At 38.1% G+C, this 22951-nt stretch overlaps 1 protein-coding gene across 5 annotated transcripts in view; it reads left to right on the top strand.

Annotated features, from left to right (window-relative positions):
* The window catches only part of PRUNE2 (prune homolog 2 with BCH domain), a 137112-nt gene that overhangs the window by 90543 nt on the left and 23618 nt on the right, over positions 1–22951 (top strand). For 4 of the 5 annotated variants that reach the window (XM_050329682.1, XM_050329681.1, XM_050329679.1 and 1 more), the window contains exons 10-11: positions 20288–20367; positions 21277–21477. In XM_050329682.1, coding sequence (XP_050185639.1) covers positions 20288–20367; positions 21277–21477 — 281 coding nt within the window. Of the gene's footprint in view, positions 1–5463; positions 5663–20287; positions 20368–21276; positions 21478–22951 lie in introns of those variants that run through there. The other variant, XM_050329683.1, reaches the window with a different exon arrangement.

The following is a 22951-nucleotide window of genomic DNA, read 5'->3' on the forward strand; positions in this document are numbered from 1 at the left end:
AGAAAAAAAAATTTTTAGGCAATAGCAGAGACACATGCAGATGTCCCTATGCATGCCCATATCATGATCACAGACACCCTGGTTCCTTTGAAACCAAAGCAAACGCAAAAAAATATTATGATGAAACACACAGGAATCATTATTTCCAGATGATATGCCCGTTTCCTTAAACCTCTTACATAAACAGGTGAAAAACCAGCAACTGCCATAGTAGAAGTGTGTAATTGGAAGTGCTTTCTATTGCATTTCATTGGCAGTTTTAAAATTAAAAGTTCCTTCTCAAAACGTTAAGTCAGTATGCAGCTTTTAAGTCTGAAATGAATTGCTGTTCTTGGCCAACAAAGTTTAAAACAATTTGATAGAGCAGAGCTGCCAGCCTACAGGAGGTTAGCATGGGAGGTTAGAAACACTGGTGTCATCACATAAGAGAAGAAACTAAGACTTTTCTTAATTACTGCAGTAGAATTTCTGGATGGCACCTCATGGTGCTGATATGAGGCTCTGAGTCTGCCACAGATTTACATCAAAGTAGGATGTAAAGAAACTTTGTAGTGTGAAGGTGGTTGCCCAGAATAGTTGTACATGGTCCAACCCTGGCAGTGTTCAAGGCCAGGTTGGGTGGGGCTTTGAACAACCTGGTCTGGTGGGAGGTGCCCTTGCCCATAGCAGGGGGGTTGGAACTACATGAACTTTAAGGTCCCTTCCAACCCCAGATCATTCTGTGGTTCTGTTGGGATTGAAACTCAGCTGTCAGCATAAAGATAGTTGACAGGATTAAGCAGCAAGCCATGGGCAGCAGGAACTGGGAGGAACTCTTTGCTCTGAGAACCTAAAGCCTCATCACAAGACCTGTTAACATTTAACTATGTTTGATAGTCCTGTCTCCCTTGACAAGATATGGAAAACACTTTTGTAATGGTGTTGTATGACGGTGCAGGAAGCCTTTTGTTTCTCTCCATATATGACCCCTCCCTACGGAGAAATACTAACGCTCGTGCATCACCTTAGCAGAGAGTTGTATAATTATCTAGTTATCGTAAGCCGTCCCCTCTTTAGCATAACCCGTCCTCATCATTAACATGTCCTGCCCACCAGACCTTATATTGCGAAGTACGTGTTCAGTAAAAATTCCAGCTTTTACCCCCTAAACCGTGATCGTGTAGTGTTTTGACTGCTTACATGGTTCTATGATCTTTGAAGAATAAAGAAAGTCATCATTTGTACTCAAACCCAACCAATAAACAACTGAATTAGTAGTCCAAAGTTTATAGAGGCATTTACTCAGTAACTGTCTTCTAAACCCTTTTCTATCCATATGTCCCTTTTTAGGAAAAAAAAAAAAAAAGAAATTCCTACTTGCATATTGGGCTGAAGTAGGTTCCTTTAGTAGTGGAAAAAGGGTCAGTGAAGAGTACAGTTTGTAGTATTTTCTCCTTTCATCCAGAAAGTGTCTGTCATTTTGTCTAAGAAAAGTCACTATTACGTAGAAGAGGGAACTGAAATTTTGAAACAGAAATCTTAAACAAAAATTAGAATGAAATGCATTAAAATTCTGATGTCTGCTAGTCACTGCCCCCTTCATCCCATTGTCAAACACAAAAACTCTCTCTAGGCTATTAAGGTCAGTTTTGAGGAAGTCTGTGACTGGAGGTGAAGTACTTCCATCCTGTCCTGTTTCTCGTCTGCAAGGAAAAGCAGCATGAACAAGGGAAGAATAAGGATGCTTGCTAGCATTAAAACACTGAAGAAAAGATATGAACCTGTGTCGGAAATACACAAACACCAGAAGTAATAAACCATAGAGGTCTCTTTGGCTTCGTAATAAGTACAAAAATATTTGAGAGGACATTACTAATGTCAGTCTTTCCACAAAGAAAACAGCTTTTTATACAGCTTTGCACATGTGAGCAGGATCTTTAAAAAGGAGGATTTGTGGAGCACTGTATGAACGTTGGGTAGGCAGGATAACATACTTTGCTGCTGTTGGCTAGATATGCAGCAGCAGTAGGATTTATGAAGACTGGAGGTAATTTTCTTTCTGATAGAAGCTGTCTTGTCTTACAGAGCTGTATGAAGCTTGGTGGTGATGCAGTGGTCAGGAGGCAGAAGGAGAACACTACAGATGACTATGCTAGCTGTTACCCACCAGCACATTTCTCAGAGTATTTTAGTGGTGGTGTATGCCAGATCATTCTTGCTCTTACCTTTGTCGTAGGGAAGGATTATCCTTTTACTTAGCAGGAAGTTAGAAGGAGCTGAAGGAAATACTATGAAATGATGTATTGATTTTAGGAACAAGAAGCAAAACAGTAGAAATAAGAACACTGACGTTTGGAAGGTCTGAGGGAGAGCTTGGAAAACTTGTGGCAAAACTGAGCAGAAGATGATTTGCCTTGAAGAACTACCACCGTTTTTAATCTACTAGAATAAACCTTCAAAAGAAAGCTTCATTTATGTTTCTGATAACATTTTCTCGAAGAAGCAGGAATCATTCTCTTCTGCTCATTTTTGTTATGAGTTTTTGGAAAAGATGGTCCTTCCACTGCCTCTTTCCAAAATGTCTCTCTGTGACCATTGCTGTACTGCTGCCTATTAGAATTGCCCAGTAATGGAAACAGTCCAGTGAAATTTTAATAGACAAGCCTGTTTTCATCATGTTGCCTCTGTTTGCTAGTGAATTAAGTTAATTAAATGTAATGAAATAAAAATTTGTAACTATTGCAAGATTGAAACTACTCTACTCCCTCTTTGATTTAGCCAAATGCAAATAAATCTCAAAACCATTAATGATTCAAGTCAATATCAATGTCCAGTACTTAACTGAAATACTGAGAGACTGTAACCAAGGAAAAAATTCACATTGACCCCAGTGACGAAAGGTTTCACTCAATATTTTCTCAAAAATATTGTCTGTTCTGTCATGACAAAATCAGAATAAAGCAATGGATTGGAGAGCCCAGGTTCACCTTGTACTTTATGAGCAAAGCAGGCTGCTATATATAGCAAGCCTAAAGGATTGAAAATCTGTTGTAGGAAAAGGTAAAGCAACACCACTTCCCTTTAGATGCCTTTTGTTTCCTTTTTCCTTGCATACCTGTGGGGCTGTCATCTTTCACTCCTGTCAAGATTGTTTAATAATTGGCCAGATTTGCTGGAAAGCAATTCCAGGCACTCTGGGAACTAGGCATGCTGTTTCAGTGATGCTTCTAGTTCCTGCTGAACTACAAGATTATGGACTTGAAATGGGAATTGAACTTAGGTCTCCCACTTGGCAGCACAAAGCATGACATTTGGCTTAAATCAAGGACTGTGCTTTAAAGGTTAAAACCAAACATGTAAGTAAAAGAGCAACAACTGAAAAGGTAAAACCAGCCTTAATATTTACATGCCAAATACCAAGACCTTTATGAAATCTTTTAAGGTGAGAACAAGCACTTTAGTTATCAAAAGACAATTTTAAAAGAAAAAAACCCCTGCTTACTATTACTTGCTAGTGGTCCTGAAATTTTACTTAAAAAATTTTACTTTAAACTGTGAGGCTGAGCTGATAGAACCACTTTCTTAAATCAAGAAGACCTGGACTGTATGGTTTAGTGGTCACATGAAAAATTCCCCTGCTATTAAAAAACACACAATTTTCTGAGCTAATTCACTGTATAATATATTCCAATCAGTGGTCAATGACATTAGATTTCAGCCAAAAGTGTTAATGAGATTTGAAACTTTAACCCTGTTGACACACACCTTACTTTGGCAATGACCCCAGTGAGGCAAGTGGTCCCAGCAGAGCAATTGTTGAGGAGGCCATGAGCTGGTGTTGACCTTTGCATGACAAAGGGCACAGGGACCTGCGTTACTGGCAGGTGACCAGACACTCAGAGACAGGGCAGAGGCCGATGACTCTGCTGGACGTCCCGCAGGCTTTTGCACACACTGCAAGGGTATAAAAGCCTAGGGCTTCCTTTTTTCGGGGTCCACTCAGAGACACCTGGCTTGAGCTGTTATTTTGTTGTTGCACCATGATTAGATTATTTTAAGGATTGAGACATCTGAGATTCTGCCATGGGAAACCTGGAGTCCAGCTGGTAGGGAAACCTGGTCTGACTGTGAGTGTCAGGGTGTAGCTGCAAAGGGACCTGGTCCCAGCTCGGGGGGTGTGAGTGTGACTGTCAGAGTGGCTTCTGGATGTCAGACAGGGAAGTCTTCTCAAAAGTATCCTAAAATCTCAAGGGTTTTTTGTTATTCTGAGCATGGAGGAACAAGACTGTATTTTTTGCTGTATTACTAATTTCATAGCTTCATCATAATCTGGCTACTAATGACTTCTGTTGCACATAAATACTTTATAGCTCTATTTCCTGGATACAGCTTATGGGTGTATGGACTTTTAATTTTAAATTAATTAAATATTGGCCAGCTGAGAAAGTGCTAAAAATACCCCCACCACTGGAAATTTTATGTCCACCTAAGTGACAGAAACATCAAAGGTGAGTCTGCAGCAGTGTCCTCTTTAGAAACGTATTTACGCATTGATTCATGTCCTTTAACATAGCCTCTCGAGACTGACTTCTCAGGAGATCTGTTGCAGGTGATGAGCATTTTCCCTGTAGGATTACTAGTACAATGAAGAACGAGATGGGAGCTACTGAATTGTTATTTTTATTTTGCTGTAGGTGTGCATGGAGCTGTATTGACAAATAAAAATGGGATTAGGCTTTTGTTTGGTTTTGACAGTTTATGGTCAAGCAGTCTGATGTGAAACTATCTCCAGTTCTCATGTAAACTCATCTTCCAGGAGAAGCTGCTCAGTGTGAAGGGAAAAACTAGCTGAAAGTTAGGCCAGCCTAGGGTCTACTTTATTGCTGTAGGGATTAGGATTAGAAACTGGTTTGCATTTGGAAAGAAATCTGGAGTTTCTAGTGACCCTACCCCCAACAGGCTTTTATAAAAAGGGACTGTGGGACTGCAATGCCTGGGGAGAAATATCCTTCCTTCAAGCTCACCCCTAAGAAACACAGTCAGGAGCACAGACTGTGAGCATTGCTTCCTACTGCACCTACAGTTCATATTTCCAGAATGCACCCTGCCTTCTGAACTGATGGTTGTTGTTGTTTGTGGGTTTTTTTAAGTTTACTCCTACATTCCCATTGCTGAATTGCAAACCAAAAAAATTATGCAAACCACATCTGAATATGCATATGCTCTATAACTATAGATGCAAACAGAAATGAGGGTTGAGATACGTTGAATCCGTAGCATCTTCTGTCATGCGGTCTCATCATAAGCTTTCCTCAGGCACTGAAACAGCAGGGAGCCTTTCAGTACTGCCAGCTCACTCGCTGTATCAAAGTTTGGTGATGCTCTGACAAAGCTCCACAGGGAATATGAAAAGAAAAAAAAAAAAAAAAAGAAATCACGGCTGAAGCACAGCTCTGCGTTTATTTAAGCGCGCCTTTAACCAAAGCCCAGTAGCTGCTGGTTCAGCCGGCTCCGTGAAGGCAGGTGATCACCCTTATTTAGCAGTACCACTGGCCACGTGACAAGAAAATGGTGGAGGATCTGTATTCCTAGTAAACTGCTACAGAACAAGGGATGTTGAAGTGCAGCAGTAAAGCATCTTCACTATTTTTGCAGTAGAAAGGCCTTTTCAAGTCTTTAGAAGGTAAGCGTTTCTTTGCTCGGAGAGGCAGATATGCAGAAGGTTTTCTGATTAACGGCTCTATTGTTGCAGTTACCTTAGACTGAAAAAGGGTAAATGTTAGTCAGCATGATGCAAAGCACTCAGGACCTCATTACTGGAAACAGGGCAGCTGTATTTTAATTCTGCAGCTCTTTATGAGAGAAGCTTACATCAGTTCAATGGGATTTCTTTTGTCTGAGCCCAGGCGTGGTATTTATAATTAGGAAACAAAACTTCACTGCACAGTCACCTAACGTGTTGGATTATTTTCAGTTTATTTGCCTAGCTCTAAGGATATGGTGAACAAAAAAGGAATGAAAGGGCATTGTCAGCAGATAGCTTGCTTTTAAGACTGCTTAATTGCTAGTATCTCGTCTGTCTGTGATAGCTCTCATTGTAGACTACTTGACAATATAGCTTTCTTTTTTTGCCTATATATTGAAGGATATGATTTTTGCATTTTTTTGCCGTGTCCTCTTAAAATATTGCAGTGAACAGTAAATGTAATCTTTGAAGGTTAACTGATCAAGGATGCAGCAATAATCTCAGTGGTAAGAGGACTGAAAAATTACTGCAAAGGTTGTTTTTACGGGCAGTGTTTTTTTTAATTTTAATTATAGGAGCTTGCTTCAGCTCCATTCAGTTGCTTGCTTGCTTTTTTGTCTGTGATGAAGGAATTAAAATATTCTTCAGTTTTAAGTATGGTAAGCAAACAAATAGTGGTAATTTTCAGGATGCATTGAAATGTATAGAATATCTAAATATTGGCTACTTAGAGTAACACTGAAAGGAAATGTGTGCAGGCTTGTTTAGTACATTTAGCCAGAATTGTTCTAAGTTGGGGGTGGGGGGAACTGGCAGGCAGAGATGTAATTTCTGGACTTTCCTTAATTAATACAACTGGGAAGCAGAGGTGTTTTCAAAAAGGGTGGATGCACACAGCTCTAGCAGCACTGTGAGGAGGCATTAAAGCAACTGTGGGGGTCAGACCTGGGGAACAATACACACCAATCCTTACCCTGCCAAACATTTCTTCTTGCTAGGGCTGCTGTGTTCATTCCACTACTCTCAACCGTGCTTTCCACTGCTATCTCATGTGGGGCAGGGTTGCACAAAAATATAAAAGAACCCTCTTTTTTCCTATCTTTTGTGAGTCTACTTTTTTTTATTTGGCATTACATAAATCTTAACAGTATTACAGAAAATTAATGTAGTTAGCGACAAGTCTAGTTTTTGCATAAATTCACTACTTTAAATACTTAGATCCTGATGCAAGCAGTCTGTTACAGTTTTTTGGCATTTCCTGGCAGTACTCAGCAGTAACGGGAGAGCAGTGTTATTTAACAGCTTGTATTATATCTGTAGAAAAAGAGTAGGAAAAAACCAAGCAATCTTTAAGCTGCAGTCTTTGTTCCGGAAGAGGATGTATCACTCAAACTTAGAAATAATGGATGGGTGAGAATATGATTTTGATAGCACCTGTGAATATTGGTTAAGCTTTTATTATCACTGTAATGTCCTCAGGGTTGGAGACACTTCCTATCAGATCAAATATCCAGAAAATTACAGTGCTATTGCAGCAACAAATGATACTAAAGCAGAGGGGAGGATGGCAGTGACATTCCAGTTACTTGACAGATTTCATAATTTGTGTACTTGGTTTTCCTTTGGACATTGAAGGAAGTCGTTTATCTGTTATGGGATTTTATGAATTAACTTGTTAAGATATTATTAGTTCTTAGTATATCCTGTAATTTGTGCTCTCTATAGCTGTACACCTGTGCACCTATGCTCTCTATTGCACCTATGAAAAATAGCAGCAGATCAGACTTCCTTATTTCTGACAGATGAAAGCTGACTGTGTCCTACAAGAATAAGATCAGTCTCCTTGGCAGAAAATGCTGGCAGCAAATTCTAAAAGAGCTGTCTGATGGGCAGCAGCCCAGCAGGACACACCTTTGCCTAGGTTTCTAAAGCAATAGAGCACATAGCTATGTATTTCCCAAGCTATAATGTGAGGAGTGCCATGTGGAGGAAGGAGGCCCATTTTCTCACATTCTTCCTAAATATTACTTCTTCAGTCTGGCATTTCTGTCACTCTGAGTCTTTCACAGTGTTTTTGCTATGTCTGACATTATCCTCTTTCTCACACTTAAGTTGATTTTTGACTTCCTAATGCTTCTGTGGTCCTTCCAACTCAGTGACAAAGTTCTGCTTCTGAAAATGCTTCTGGCTTTCTGCATCTCCCATCTCTCTTTGCATAGGCCTTTTAGACCTGCCAACTGCAGGGTCTGACAGTCCTTCCTGCTTTGAACACCTCCTGACAGTGCAAGCAAGCTGCAGAATAGATGTCTGGTGCCAGTTTTACTGCTTCAGTAGAGTTTATGTGCCCTAATTAGGAGCCTTCTCTGGTTCATGGTTGTGGCATTTCCCATATTTTTCCCAAGCTACAAATCACCCAATATGGATAAGAATTTCTCAGTTACCAGTTTACAGCTAATAGGATATTTCCGTTTTAATCTGCTGCTTAAAATTACCACTCCAACTTCTGCATTGTCACTTAAATTCCTCTACTCTTTATTACATCTCTGGCGACTGCAGCTTTAAGGGACACCAGAATTTAACATTAAAGCCTTTTTAGAGGTTTTTCTTTAGGTCAGCCATGGCCAAGATCAGGAAAATGTAGCTGTTACTCTTTGTAACTTTGCTGTAGTAGGTAAGATATGAATCTAAATTATAGTAACATCAAACATTTTAAGTTGTGAAATCCTAGTTACATTACCATGGAAAAGATGGGTGGAAATTTTGGCAGTACAGTAGCACAGAAATCAGAAAAGAAATTCACAGTATTTAAGATATTGAAAGAAAAAAAGTTTCTTTAGAAGTATAGAGAATAAGGCCATAGGACCAGAGAAAGGCAATATGAGGGGAGGAAAATAGAAGTCATACAGTATTAAAAAAATGTTGCCACTTATCTTTCCCTGTCTGTCAGCATGATGTGCAAAGGCGGAACTTGAAATCAAAGGATGGAAGGAGTGCTAGAAAAATGCTAATGTTTTAATGGACAGATCAATAAAAACCTGTACGTCTTGATGTTGAGTTCTTATGATTAGCAGCTCTAAACACCATCCTTTATACATTTTATCATGTGATCGTGTTGTAAGATACTTTGTTAAAACATTTGATTCCAGCCAGTATAGGATATTATCATCATTGTACATGTCAGCTTTCATACACACAGAGAAACAAATACATTAAGCAATGCAAGAAGTTGACAGTATTACAGTAACATTGCTGAACATGAGCCAGCAGTGTGCCCATGTGGCCAAGAAGGCCAATGGCATCCTGGCCTGGATCAGTGTGGCCAGCAGGAGCAGGGAAGTGATTCTTCCCCTGTACTCAGCGCTGATGAGGCCACACCTGGAGTGCTGTGTCCAGTTCTGGACCCCTCAGTTCAGGAAAGACATTGAGGTGCTGGAGCAGGTCTAGAGAAGAGCAACCAGGCTGGTGAAGGGACTTGAGCACAGGTCCTATGAGGAGAGGCTGAGGGAGCTGGGATTGTTTAGCCTGGAGAAGAGGAGGCTCAGGGGAGACTTCATCTTTCTCTACAACTCCCTGAAAGGAGGTTGTAGCCAGGTGGGGGTTGGTCTCTTTTTCCAGGCAACCAGCAGTAGGACAAGAGGGAATGGTCTTAAACTGTGCCAGGGGAGCTTTAGGTTGGATATTAGGAAGAAATTTTTTATGGAGAGGGTAATCAGACATTGGAATGGGCTGCCCAGGGAGGTGGTGGATTCACCATCCCTGGAAGTTTTTAAGATGAGTCTGGATGTGGCACTTAGTGCCATGGTCTAGTAACCACAGTGGTGTTGGATCAAGGGTTGGACTTGATGATCTAGGAGGTCTTTTCCAACCTGGTTGATTCTATGATTCTATGAAAAGCCAAGTAGTGAAAAGGAAATAATCATGAAAAGTTCAGATGTTACTCAGTTTCAGAACTAATGGTTATGACTGCGTCATTTGTGCATGTCTTCCTTTGGAAACAAATATGTTTGATAAGGTGTAGATTGTAATAATAGTTGGAGGGGAGTTCCCCACACAAGTCCAGTGAGAATTTTCAAACTTTCTAGAGATTTTTTGGCTTCTGTTCCTGCAAACTCTACCCCATTAACTACTCTTAAAGTGTTAGCATACTTCCTGAAAGTACAGATGGCTGCACTGGGTAGAAGGTGCATGCTGCTTTTTCAAGTGCTGTTCATGTGCCAATTGCATCATTTGGAGCTGCAGGTATTCTGATTAATGGTCAGATGAACAGCACAGTATGGTAGGAAAATGGTCAATTTGAACACCACATTCTGGAAAAAAACCTGGTTTAAAGTGAGAAAAACTAAAACTGAATTTTCTAAAGGAATAATTAATTGTTCAATGAAAGTAAAAGGTCAGAATCAGGTCCCAGATATATGATTAGGCCTGCCATCTTAATACAATTTAGAAATACAAATTTCAAAGAAAGTATATTTTTGGGTTACACCTAAGAATCTTTTGAATCAGATTGATTTAACTTCTACTTTCCCTTCTGGCATTACCATGTTATAGTACATTTATAATATTTGTTCAGCAGTGGTTATTGCTTAACAGATCATCTAGATATGTGGAATATTATTTGTAGAATACTAACAACATTTATTAAGAGCAGAGCGATCAGATGAGCTGAAACATGCCTTCTAAATGTTAATACTGCTTTGAACCTACACAGCACTTTGCCAGAGCTTGTGATGTTTCAGTATTGATGGAGAAGCACCCGTTGCACATGCTCACCAACTTTGTGTTGTTAATTCTGGCAATTTTCCACTGTCTCGGTAAAGATTAAGGAACATTGATCTAAGCACCTAAGAAGGTACATAACCCTGCTCTTAAGGCAGGTATATGATAGTATATGAATGCAATGCCAAAGCAAAGAAGTAGGTGTTACGTGACCTGTTATTTCTGTGTTAGCATTTGTTACTCTCTCCCTACTTTTGCACAGAGAATATTGACTTGAGGGAATATTATTGGAGTGGTAATATTAGGAAGCAGCAGGTTCTGCACTTCACTGGAAAAGATGTAATTGGAGACAGTGCTATTTTATGGATACATTTGGAAAATATTGCCCTAAAGAATTGGCTCCTGTCTGTGCTTTTGCCATGAAGTTATGAGGTGTGGGGCAGGTCACAGGAGTCAGAAACTGCTTGAATTGCATATGTCCTTCTCCTCTGACCCTTAACTGAATTGGTGGCTTTTTTGGATACCAAACTGAAGCCATTGGAATCTGAAGATAAGAGGTTTTTTTGGTGGGACCTAGTTATGAGGATCAGTAATGCCATATAGAAGATGTTATAAATTGCTACATATTCAGAAAAAAAGCCAAAGGTTATTAGGCATCATTAGGGAACTCACAACTAATGGACACTCTCAAAGTTAATTTCTCTGATTCTCTTCTGTAACAGTGAATAATTTATTGTGTTTAACTCATAAAGCTGTTGCCCAAGGTACGGTAAATTATTTTTTGAAATATTATTTAGGTGATTAGTAGCTCTGAAAAGCACCAGGAAGGGCTGGTGGCCCCGTCTCTAGAGCAGTGTTTGAATGTTACATGGTTCATAATGCATGGGGATGCAGAAAGGACAAGATAAGTTAAGAAATAGTTATACATTGGGTTACACTGTCTTTCCTGTAGCATTCTATGGCCTGCTGGTGACAAACCTTTAGGAAGAGACTTTTGGACACTCTGGGATCTCCTGCAGGCAACATCGTACTGGCATGCATTTCTAAGACCCCATTTCAGCAAGACATCTAGGTTTGGGTCTTCAAATTTCCCTCATTCTGTATTAAGATATGTTTTTATTTCATGTGGCTGGAAGTCACAGATAACTGAAGAAGCCTGGAGCCCTGGATTCCTTCCATAAGCCAGCCTCATCCATGGGCATATGCATAAGGTTGCTGAAATAGCCTAGTGAATTCCATTACACCTGTTTACTTAGATTTACCTCCATGGCTCTTTGCATCCCTCCATGGCTTTGCCTGCTTCTCTTGTGCTGTGACATAGGGAGGAAGCTGGCAGGGAGTCAGGACAGACAGCGTGTGGCTGCGTAGCAGCCATGAAAGCAGAGGCTTTATATTTTTTAACAGTCTTGAACTGATATAAGCAGCCAGGAGAGCCTATTACTATGACCGCCTACCTGGGGAAAAAAAGGAGGCTTACAATATTGGTTAAAAAAGAGGAACGAGGAAAACAATAGGTAGATAAACAGATACTAAACAATGAATTTGTTTGGAGAATAGGAAACATTTTCATAAAAAATGGTTTAAAATGGCCCAGAGCGAGAATTTTAACATGTTTTCAAATCTTGTGGCTAGAATACAGGATTTTTCTACAGAGAGACTATTACCTCTTACCGAGATGCCTAACCTTTTCATCCAACTGTCATGCTGAAAACGGAGTAAAATGTCAGTACATGGAAAACATGGAGTAACTGTATAACCAATAAAAGAAGACTTAAGTCTGAAAAGTGAAGTATGAAAAACAAGGAACTTAGATTTCTACTAATTTTTGGCAATGGTTTGTTCTGTACCTGTTGTAAGTGACATCGTTTTCTGTAAAACAGTATTATAAGCATATTATCTACTATGCAGCAAGCAGTATGACAATGATTAGTTAACATTTTCACAGACATTTGATTAATAAACCTTTTGGCTCATACAAATCAGCACAGCTTTTTTTTTTTTAAGGTTTGCATTCTGATACAGGAATAAAAGTCTCATGCTGTGCATAAATTCTAGTACTCAATCTACAGATTTTTCCTGAACTAATTTATGATTGAAAGCTACAAAATAAATAGAAAGAGAAACACCGTCAATTTAGTATACTAACATATGGTTGCTAAATGCAGGTCTTGGGAGGTTATAAAATTAATCCATTTTACAAGTCACTTGTATACAGTATAATTATTTTACACAGCTGTGAGTAAAAGTAATTACTTTTTTTTTAGTCTCAGATATCCTGGAGTGGATTCCTTCCAGTATTCTAATTTTCTTGGTATGAAGATGTAGTTGAAGCATAGTCTCTGACTGATACTGACTAAATCTTGTACAGTATATATCACTTGGATTTGTTGCATACTCTGCTACAGTTGAGGGATCATTAATTCTACTGAACCTAAAAAATTCTCACCACACTGTCTTATCTCTGAGTAGGCATCTGTATAAATTTTTGGTTTTGTCTAGAAGTTTTGTTGCAAAGGACTAGGAAGTAATTTTGGGTTTATTGTGAATGGGTTTCTTCATCTCTTAGTGCACAATCCATTTGGGTTTTTGGCAACTAATGTTTCTGGCTTCTTTCTCTGTTTTTTTTTTTTTAATGTGTGTGTTTTCATCTAACTTTCTTTACACTAAAGCCTGTATTTTTTCAGGTGTTATTTTTCAGCATTATATAGTAACACTGTTTTCTAGAGCATCTCTTTTTGTCTGTAGACAAAGTTGATATTGAAGAATGTCCAGCAGTTCTCTGACTTTGTAGAACATTGCTACCCATTTTACATGGATGACAAGTATCAAAATGAAACACATGCAGATTAAATTGTGATTTGTTATGAGTCCATTAGCATTAAAGGTCTATGAAGTAACACATCTCAGTTGTAACATAGTTTATGGAGTTGCATCTATAACTGGAAGAAACATCCTCTATTTAAAATGAGGAACAGAATGACTGTGTTCTGTCTTTTTTGAGCACTCCAAGAAAAAGCAGTGAAAGTAGAAAGTAGACATTTCCTGTTATTTTCAAACATACTATTTTTGTAGTGATGGTCTGTGAACCTCACATATCTTTTTCTGAGCAAAAGTGGCACAGCAATTACAAGCCACAAGCTCAGAGCACACATACATAATATACAAAAGAAAGGGAAAGATGTTTTATTGGGATAGAAGTGCAAAACAGCAAAACAGTTTCATTTTTAAAAATGAAGTGTGAAATGTTAATTGTGATAACAGAGTGGGTTTTGATACCTTTTATATGAGATGAGGTGAATGAGGTGAATGTTGGAGTAGTGTCCTGGTTTCAGTGGGGATAGAGTTCATTTTTTCTCAGTAGCTGGTGCAGTGCTGTGTTTTGGATTCAGTATGAGAATAATGTTGATAACACACTGATATTTTAGGTGCTGGTAAGTAATGCTTACCCTAAGTCAAAGATGTTTTCAGTGTCTCATGACCTATCACTAAGTAGGTGCACAGGAGGTCAGGAAGGAGCATAGCTGGAACAGGTGGCGCAAGCTGGCCAAAGGGGTATTTCACACCATAGAACATCATGCCCAGTATATTAATGGGGATTTACCCAGAAAGGGGACCAGTCATGGTTTGGGGAAAGTTGTTGTTATTAATTACTATTATTATTAGACTATTCTTATCTCAACCCACAAGTCTTACTGTTGATTCTCTACCTCATCCCACTGGGATGAGGGGAAGTGAGTGAGTGGCTGTAAGGTGCTTAGTTGCCAGCTTGGTTTAAACCATGACAAGTAGCTACAGAGAATGGGTGATAGTGAAACACCCTTTGTAAGTCAGATATCTGGTGAGATGTTTTGGCTTTAAATTCATATGAATTTCTGTAGCACAGAATTGTAAACAAAGAAGAATATAACACTTAAGAAAACACTTTGTGTGAACTGTTTCTTGGTGTAAATTGCAGTTTGTGGAGTGCTTGAACATTTGCTTTAGGCTCCACTTCTGAGGCTTTTAATTGCTCCTTAGTAGAAAGAATTCTCATTTTGTCTGAAAGAGGTTAAACATCTCCCAGGTGGAGCAATCAGAGTGCCATGAGACCATCAGTAGGTTGCTTCTGGCAGCAGAAAGGCCACAGATGGGTTTGCACAAGATACTGCATACTCTGGCCTTTGGCCTAGCAACACACTAAACACTCCTTAATCCTAAGGGCACTTACGGATGGAGCTGCACTGAGAGTCCTTGAACAGGCATTACTAGATAAATGCTTTTCAATACCTTCCAAGGAAAATACTGTACTCCCACATCCAATCCCTCAAGTGCTCATTTCTGTTTTCCTGGGCTCTGGACTTGCATAAGGGTGGTGTCACAGGGTGGAGACAGGAGGGTTCAAAGGAGAAGGACTTAGTGCTGCCTGTGTGCTGAAAAAGTAACTGGATTTTAAGTTCCCATTCTTGTTTTCATACCAAAAATTTCATAATTAGTACATTCTTCCTCAAAACAGCTCAATTTTTCACTGCAAATCAGTGAGAAAGTGGGCTATAAGCAGGACTTTTATTTCCCTTCAAGACTAGGGTATACCTGCATAATGTGTGGAATTTGAGAATATGCAAAAAGCCTATATGTCTAGTCTCTGAATACCTTTTGCATTGTACTTCATCTCCCCTCCTCCCATTTAATATCCAAACAAAGCAAGTATTAATAGGAGCAGAGGAGATTTCATCCAGTCATTCCTTTCACACATCATGTTTTGAAACTTCATAAAAAACCTTTGACATCTTGGAAAAACCTAATTTCTGTATATAGAGAGAACAGCAGGGAGGAAATGTGATTTACTTATTTAGGAAAAGTGGCAGATGTGGGCTTCACTTCAGATTAAATTTTAGCAATGGCAAATACATATACAATTTAAAGTCAAGCTGGTGAGTAAGTTGTGCTAGGTTCAATTGGAGGAATTTGCTTTACAGAAGTGACAGTCACTGCTGGATTAATGTTGTTCTCTTTTGCAGGTTGTAGGTGTTCATTCAGAGCAACGTATTGTAGATATTTCTTGTTTTAGACTAAAGAAATTAACTTCTTGGTATGTAATTGCTGTAGAGCAACTTGGGAAACTGATGATATATATCACAGATGACACAAGGGTGAGGCAGCACAGCCCATAGGTATTATGACATATTGCTGTGAATATTCAGAGCTTCTCTTTCCAAAGTAGCAGAATGCTGTTACACCTAGAAAAGTCATGAAGGATAACTTTTATTCTGAGAAACACTGATTTGAGAGGGCACTCAGAATTATTTACAGCTTATTAATTTATTGAGCTATTAGAATGTCTTACAAAAAGAGCAAGGAAAGTATTTCAGCATCCAGCCTCTCCTCCTTTCATATGGATTTAGTGTCTACCTCTGATCCATGTTTGAGAAACAGGGATTTTAGCTACTTCTGAACAAGAATGTCGACCTGAATATCAGAGAAAATAATCAGTAACTTGATTCCCAGTGTAGCTGATCCTTAAATGACCTGTCTGTATACAATATAAAAGAAGTCATTTATGACACAAAAACCCTTAATTGACTTAATGGACCTCTGTTCCAAGTAAAAGAGCCTTTTTTTTATCAATCCAGTAAATCGTATCTGATTAAAATGGACCTTTCTAAAGTAACAAAATAAATTAATTTCTTCAATAAGGAGCATTTATTAAAATGGAATTAAAAATAAAAATATTTTTCTTTCTCTAATGTTTTTGGCCAGATCATCTGTGCTATCAGTTGCACCTGTATGGAAGGCAAGGAATTTTATAAACCAGGATTTTGGAAGTATGGGACATAGTCTGTGGGAAAGGAAGAGGAGATAGTTGCCTATTTTAAAGTTTCTGGAGTCTGTCTTCCTTTACTAGAGTTCTTGCTGAGATCTGCTGAGACCTTCTGCACAGCCGGAAATTACTCTGAAAGGTGCTGAGCTGCTCAGCATAACATGCTCTCAAAATCCAATTTTGAGAAAAATCCAGTTTCTGAGAAACTGAGGAGCTGTGTCTGTAGAAAACAACCTTCATGCTCATTCTCTTACTGATGGCAGTTCTGGAGCCATATGTCCAGGCGCAGTGTCACAGAAGTCATACTCACTGACTAGCTTTCTAAACCACACGAGATTTGACATATGCCTGTATTGCCTATTTTATGACTGAACAAATAGTTACTTGGCATTTAAAAAATAAGAAGTTTCACCAAACATAAGGCATATATGTCTGGCAAGGACTGTTTAACCTGTTTGGCTAAAGCACAGGGGATCTGGAAAAATAAGACTAGCTTCCAAGTCAGACTCTTCTCCAAAAAGCCTGTTGACTATATTTGACAGTAAGTAAGAACCAGACACAATTTAAAAAAACAAAACCAAAAACATTCAAAAAAAAGACACACATACACACTTCCCTCAAAAAAAAAAACCAAACCCCAAAAGAAACAAACAAACAAAAATCCCCAGACAAACAGAAAAACCCCACAGGACTTTAATTTCTGTTAAAAATCTTCTGAAAGATGATAGCATCTTTTATGTGACTGAAGATACAATGGAGAACACAGTGTAAACAATACTTTTAGTACTGGACTTAAACTGATTTTTAAATGCCTGCTTTGACCCAGAGCTTTCAGGACCACAGACCAAATGAAATATCCCAATATGAACAATATGGATTATTGACAATAACAACACTCTTCCAACAAAATAAAATTAGAGATTCTCAGATAAATTCTTATCCTATTTAACTGTAATCCCTAAGTGACGGGTATTTTGTAGTATACTGCCTGTAGCTGTATTTTAGCGAAAATTGAAACACAAATATCTTTCAGTCCCTAGAAATGTAGTCTTCTTTTAAACACAACTATGATATAAAATTCTGGTATAACTTAGCTGTAGTGGTCCCAGTGAAAGCAGAAAAACATTTCAAATTTTTGTTGTTAAAGTGTAAGAGACTCTGCAGAAAGCAGCTAATAGAGATGCCTCAGAGACAAAAGCAGTTTTAATGCATTCCCAGAAGTGTCATGACTTAGAAAAATTCTTTCCCAGGCATTGCAAAAATTTTAGACAACTCTAAATTTGTGAATTAATGGTTTGTATGAAATTGCTTTTTCCATATGATGTTTATCACTGTTTCTGTAGGGATAGAGTATATAAATTTGGTCATGCTCTTATCGTACAGAGACAATCTTCATTCTTTTCAAACATTTTTATTTTATGCAGAGAATAGTGTCTTTTTTTAATACAGAAAGCCTGAAAATTTACTATTCTCCTGTATCGTAGTGTTCACACAGCTTTGAGTGTTTCCTTTCAAATAATGCTCTGCAGTAATTTCCAGAGCCTGTTCAGTAAGGAATTTCCATTTGGTCTGCTGAGGCTGTAAGAAATATTAAAAAATAATGGTTTATGTGACTGTATCACAACCCTGTTCTGTCCAACCAAAATATAAACCTTTGAGTACCCATAAGTTGTTGTCTGACTAGTCCTGAGCTCCTTTAACAAAAGAACTCTTATAGTTTTATTTTTAGAAAGGTTAATAATGTGCCAAATACCATGTTAATCTGAATTTAAAATGGGTTAGAAGTATTCATCCTCTCTCCAAACTCTTTCCACCATTCTGGTTTCTTACCTTAGCTGACTGTTACTTAGAGCACTTCTTCAGAATTCAAATTTTCCTATGGTAAGTTCAGATGAATGAATCATATTTCATTACATGTATTTTACTATGAATTGAATAGAGACCAGAAAAAAGCCAAACGCTCTACTGATTTATTTTCTAAGTAAATTGTAATGGTATTGAGTGCTTCTGAACACAGATAATTCTACAAAGTCGGGGAAAAAAAAAAAAAAAGGGAATGGTACCTTACAGACAATTTTGGCCATTATTTTACTCATGAGGAGAATACTTTGTTCAGGTTTTTTCACCGTTCTTTTGTGTATCCAAAAAGAAAGATTATTCAAGCCTTATTTGACAGTAATTAAACATATTCCAGAATTGGCATGTTTTGTAAAAGTTATTAAGCTGTTCATCTCTGTACTTGTGAAAGGTATACTATAGAGTATGTAGGGGTAAAATCAAAATTAGTAGAACCAGTTTTTATTGAGAGACAAGGCTGGGTTATGAGTTAAGCAGCACAACTGTGTTTAACCATAGCATTAAATTTTCTGTGGAGCCCCTGGTGGTCTAGTGGTAAGGGCGCGGCGCTGTCACCGCTGAGGCCCGGGTTCGATTCCCGGTCAGGGCCACTCCCGGGCAGGTGGGGCTCGTTAGCCCTTAAAGGCAACCCACCTACGTCCTAAGGACCTCGCTGCCACCGTCCAAGCTCGCTTGGCCCCGGCAGATGAACCTTAGGATTAAAGGGTGGGCTCAGTTCCGCGCACACTGTGTCTCACCTAAAAAATCCAATGCGCAGGCTGGAAGGTGTAAAGACCTTCCCCGGATCTTCGCTCGCGAAGACTGGCCATTATTATATTATTATTTATTATTATTATAAATTTTCTGTATTCTTTATGGCCTCACAGAAATGTGAGAGTTCACTAGTTTCCCTGTCTGTAATGGAAATTTGATGACATGGGGCTTGAGTTAAAGATCTTTTTCAACTTTTAGCACAGTAAAGACTTTGGCAGGCCTACATATACACATTTACGTTTAATTTGTATGAAATTAAAAAGAAATCACAGAAACTTGGCTCATACCCTGATAGAGTGATTGACCAGAAGAGTCCTTCTCATTGGGAAAGTGAGGGTAGGAAGAAACTACAGGGGCAACAAGCCCAGCCTCTTCAGATCCATTCAGCTGAATCATTCAGAACATAGCTAGCTGATGCTGGGGCAGGGAAAAGTACTTTTGAACTCATCAGAGTTCTGTTAGTCAAAGTGTAAAAATGGTCAATTCTTCAGATTTTTTGGGGGGAAAAATTAGACACTTTGGAATAGTAAGATAATTTATACAGTAATGCAGTTATTTTGGTAAAGCAAGTGAAGCTCTCTTGAAGTCATACATTTTCAGTGCAAATGGTTTGGAAGGTGTCAAGAGTGTCCTGAAAATATAAAATGTTGTTTTCTATTTGCAGTTGAACCATCCTTCCAGTATTTTGTAAAATACTTGAATAGCGAATAGACATGAAATCTGTTCAATTTCTTTAAGCATTCAACCACCTCTGTTGCTATTTTCACCATGTAATGCCTTTTCCTTTTCTTATGTATGTATGAAAGTTAAATGTAATTTCTTAGTATCATCCTAAAAATGGAATCTAGGTAGGATATTTTGCAACATATTAGTCTGAAAATCTGTGATGTAGTTTTGGTTCTCATATTTGTACTTTCTGAACTCTTTCAGTGCAGTACATCAACTGCTTTAGTATTATTAATTTGCATCAGAATTGTCCTAAAATACGATTGATACCAAAGGAATGACAAAACCCACTCATCTCATTTTTGCTGTACAGTAACTGTATATACAGTCATGAATATACTGTTTTACAGAGAGTAGCCGAAGCTTCCTGCAATCATGTATCTAGTTTGCTGGACGACAAAAGACCAACTTCATTTGCATAAAATGAGAAACACTGCTGTTTGTGAACCTGTTATTATTCAGTGCTATGTTTTGATACAAGTAAAACTGGGTATCTGTGCCCTCTAGTCTCCAAAGGCTCTACAGGAGTTTGCATAAATTATGGGGAAGTACAATTACAACAGCTGTGTTTATTTCTCACATCAGTTTTGTGATCAGACTTCTGAACTGGCTGAAGGAAATTTTAGTTCCCTGTAATATCATATGAGCTGTATTGATACCAAGGTCAACCCATGCATCTCTTTAATATTTTACTCTGTTATTTAACCTCTTAGGTTGGTACAAGAGGATGTGGGAATGGACATCCCCTTAGCTGAGGGTGTACTAAGCCCCAGTTCTACAGAGATGAGACCTGGTGAGAGAAGCTCTTACTCATTTTCTTAATTGTATCTTATTCCCATGGCATTTAATTATGCAGTGAGAAAGATATTTCTGTACTGGTAAAGAATCAGTTCAGTGTCAAAAAGAAAAAAGTGTTAAGTTTGTTTTATTTAGTCAATTTTTTTCTTCACCTGAGAAATAATAATTGTAGTGTGACATTTTTTCTTTTGCATTGTTATCACTTGTTTAGCCCTTGTTAAATTTTAATAATCTGTATTATTTACTTCGTAATTGACTACTGTCTAAGTGAACTAAGTTAGAACAGCTTGTAATGGGCCACACAACGTACAGGCAAGGAGCAAAGGCATACCTTGTTTTTGTCTTGTTGAAGACTATTTTTATTTAAGACTGATTAAGAGACTCCAGGAGTTTTTTTATTTCTATTGTTTTGTTAAGATATTGCATAGTTAAAACTAAAGACATAACTACTTGCAAATCAGCACCATTCAAACAGCATCAAGTGCGTAAGAAAATAAATATTTAAAGGGGATTTCACTCATGTGAATTTTCCCAGGACACAGCATTGTCTTGGTTAATAACTAAAATGACTTGAATATTGCTCTTTAAATTCTTAAACAGTTTGCTCGGAGCATGTTCAATACCTGATTTTTGTCTGATGATTGCAAAAAAATATGGATTTTTTATAATTTAGCAGCTCTGAGCTACACCTGCTGTTCCTGTAAATGCGTGTTTTATTTCATTAAATAGTAATGTTGATATTTGTGTTTTGTGTTAGGTGGTCTTAAATGTCATGATGTTACTAAAATTGATCTGTCCCAGTGTGTTTGAAGTGATTTTTAAGTGTATGGGAGATGAACTGTGTGTGGAGTAGATAAAGTTTCTTCTCTCCTCTTCTTTTTTTTTTTTTTTTTTTTTTTTAAAGAACCTCCCAATTCTCTTGATCTGAATGGTTCCCAACCTAGAAGGATAAAGCTCACTGCTCCAAACATCAACCTCTCTTTGGACCAGAGTGAAGGGTCTGTACTTTCTGATGACAATTTGGATACACCAGATGAAATTGACATCAATGTAGACGACCTTGACACTCCTGATGAAGCAGACTCTTTTGAATACACTGGACAAGGTAATATTTAAGATTGAAAATGTAGAGGGTTTTTTTTGTTTGTTTTGGGTTTTTTGGTGTGGGTTGTGTTTTTTTGTTTTTTGGTTTTTTTTAGCTGCTTACATGACCAGTGTCATGTCTGTCAGGTCATCAGTATGGTTAAAGTATTTTAGAGTTAATCCTAGGCATCCATGTTATTTTTACTGTCTGCTATTTTTTAACCTTTTTTTCCACCTGTGTAAAATAGTACACTTCTACTTTTTTAGAATGCAGAAAAAAATAGTACAGCTGATCTAATAAAATAAGAGCAGCTACCTAGAGAGAATCAAATACAAAGTCCCATCTTTGTCCAGTACTACAGGACTTGTCTGAAATCCAGAAGAAAGCAAGTGATCTTTGTTGTAGAGAAAGCTGTAGCTATCTGCAGCTTAGTGCAGCTCTGGGCAGCTCTAGCCTATAGTTACATCAGTAGTGCTTGGGAACATAATTTTGTGCAATGTGTTGGCTGACATAAGGTGCACTGAAGATCTTGCAGTGTATGAGTGAGGTAAACACTATGTGCTGAGAGGTCTTTTGTTGGGAAGAAATGTCGACGTTTTATTCCTGTGTGTGATTGGAAAGCTGACATGTGGAAGGTTGTATGCATAGCATGATAAAGCTAGCTCAGGTGGTGGAGCAACAGGATTCCTCATTCCAGTAATTTAAATATTGTTTCTCAGCAGAACTAGCCATGCAGTAAGATACACCCTGAAGTGTGCAATGAGAATCTTCACTCTTCCTTCACATATTAATAATTTTCTCTCATAGAAATATGATGTTAAAGTGTTTTACACTGTTTAACTCACTTCACTTACTCTCATGATGTACAAAATAGGATGTTAACTTTCATTCCTTGCTGGTACCTCATAAAACATACAAGAACTATAATCACTGATGTAATAATACATATCATAAGCTATTTGAGGGAAAAAGGAGTGTAATCATTTTATAACATACAGCAGAAAGAAACTTCTTTTAAAAACTGGATCAATTTAAACTGAAATTTCCCATACATTTACGTTCTCTAATGCTAGTGAGGTCACTTGAGCGTACAAGAACAGTTGCATCATTTTAAGTGAAATTGCCAAAGAGGCATTACTGTGTACTCAGTCATGCATGAGCATCTCTAATGCCACTTCTCATTAGAAGGCCGATATCCTTATGGGTAGATGCAGAGCACAGAGATGAGGTGCTTGATGGTTAGAAGATTTTATAGCAAAGGTTAAAACTAATACACACACACACACACGCACGCACAAGCTCACATGCTTAGACTGTTGTGACCACCGTGTGAGAGAGAAAAAAAAATCTCTGCCTGCAGTAGAACAGATTTTGCCTTTAAGCCCTCAAATAATTAAATTCAACTCTAGTTATTTTGGTGGCAGTTGTATTTATGGCAAGCATTTCTTCCCAGTGGATTTTGTTTGCTGCTTTCTAAATGTGATGGTTCATTCAG

The sequence above is a fragment of the Myiozetetes cayanensis genome, unplaced genomic scaffold (genome assembly GCF_022539395.1).
Source record: "Myiozetetes cayanensis isolate MyiCay16 unplaced genomic scaffold, myiCay2020 scf4, whole genome shotgun sequence".
Taxonomy (NCBI): domain Eukaryota; kingdom Metazoa; phylum Chordata; class Aves; order Passeriformes; family Tyrannidae; genus Myiozetetes; species Myiozetetes cayanensis.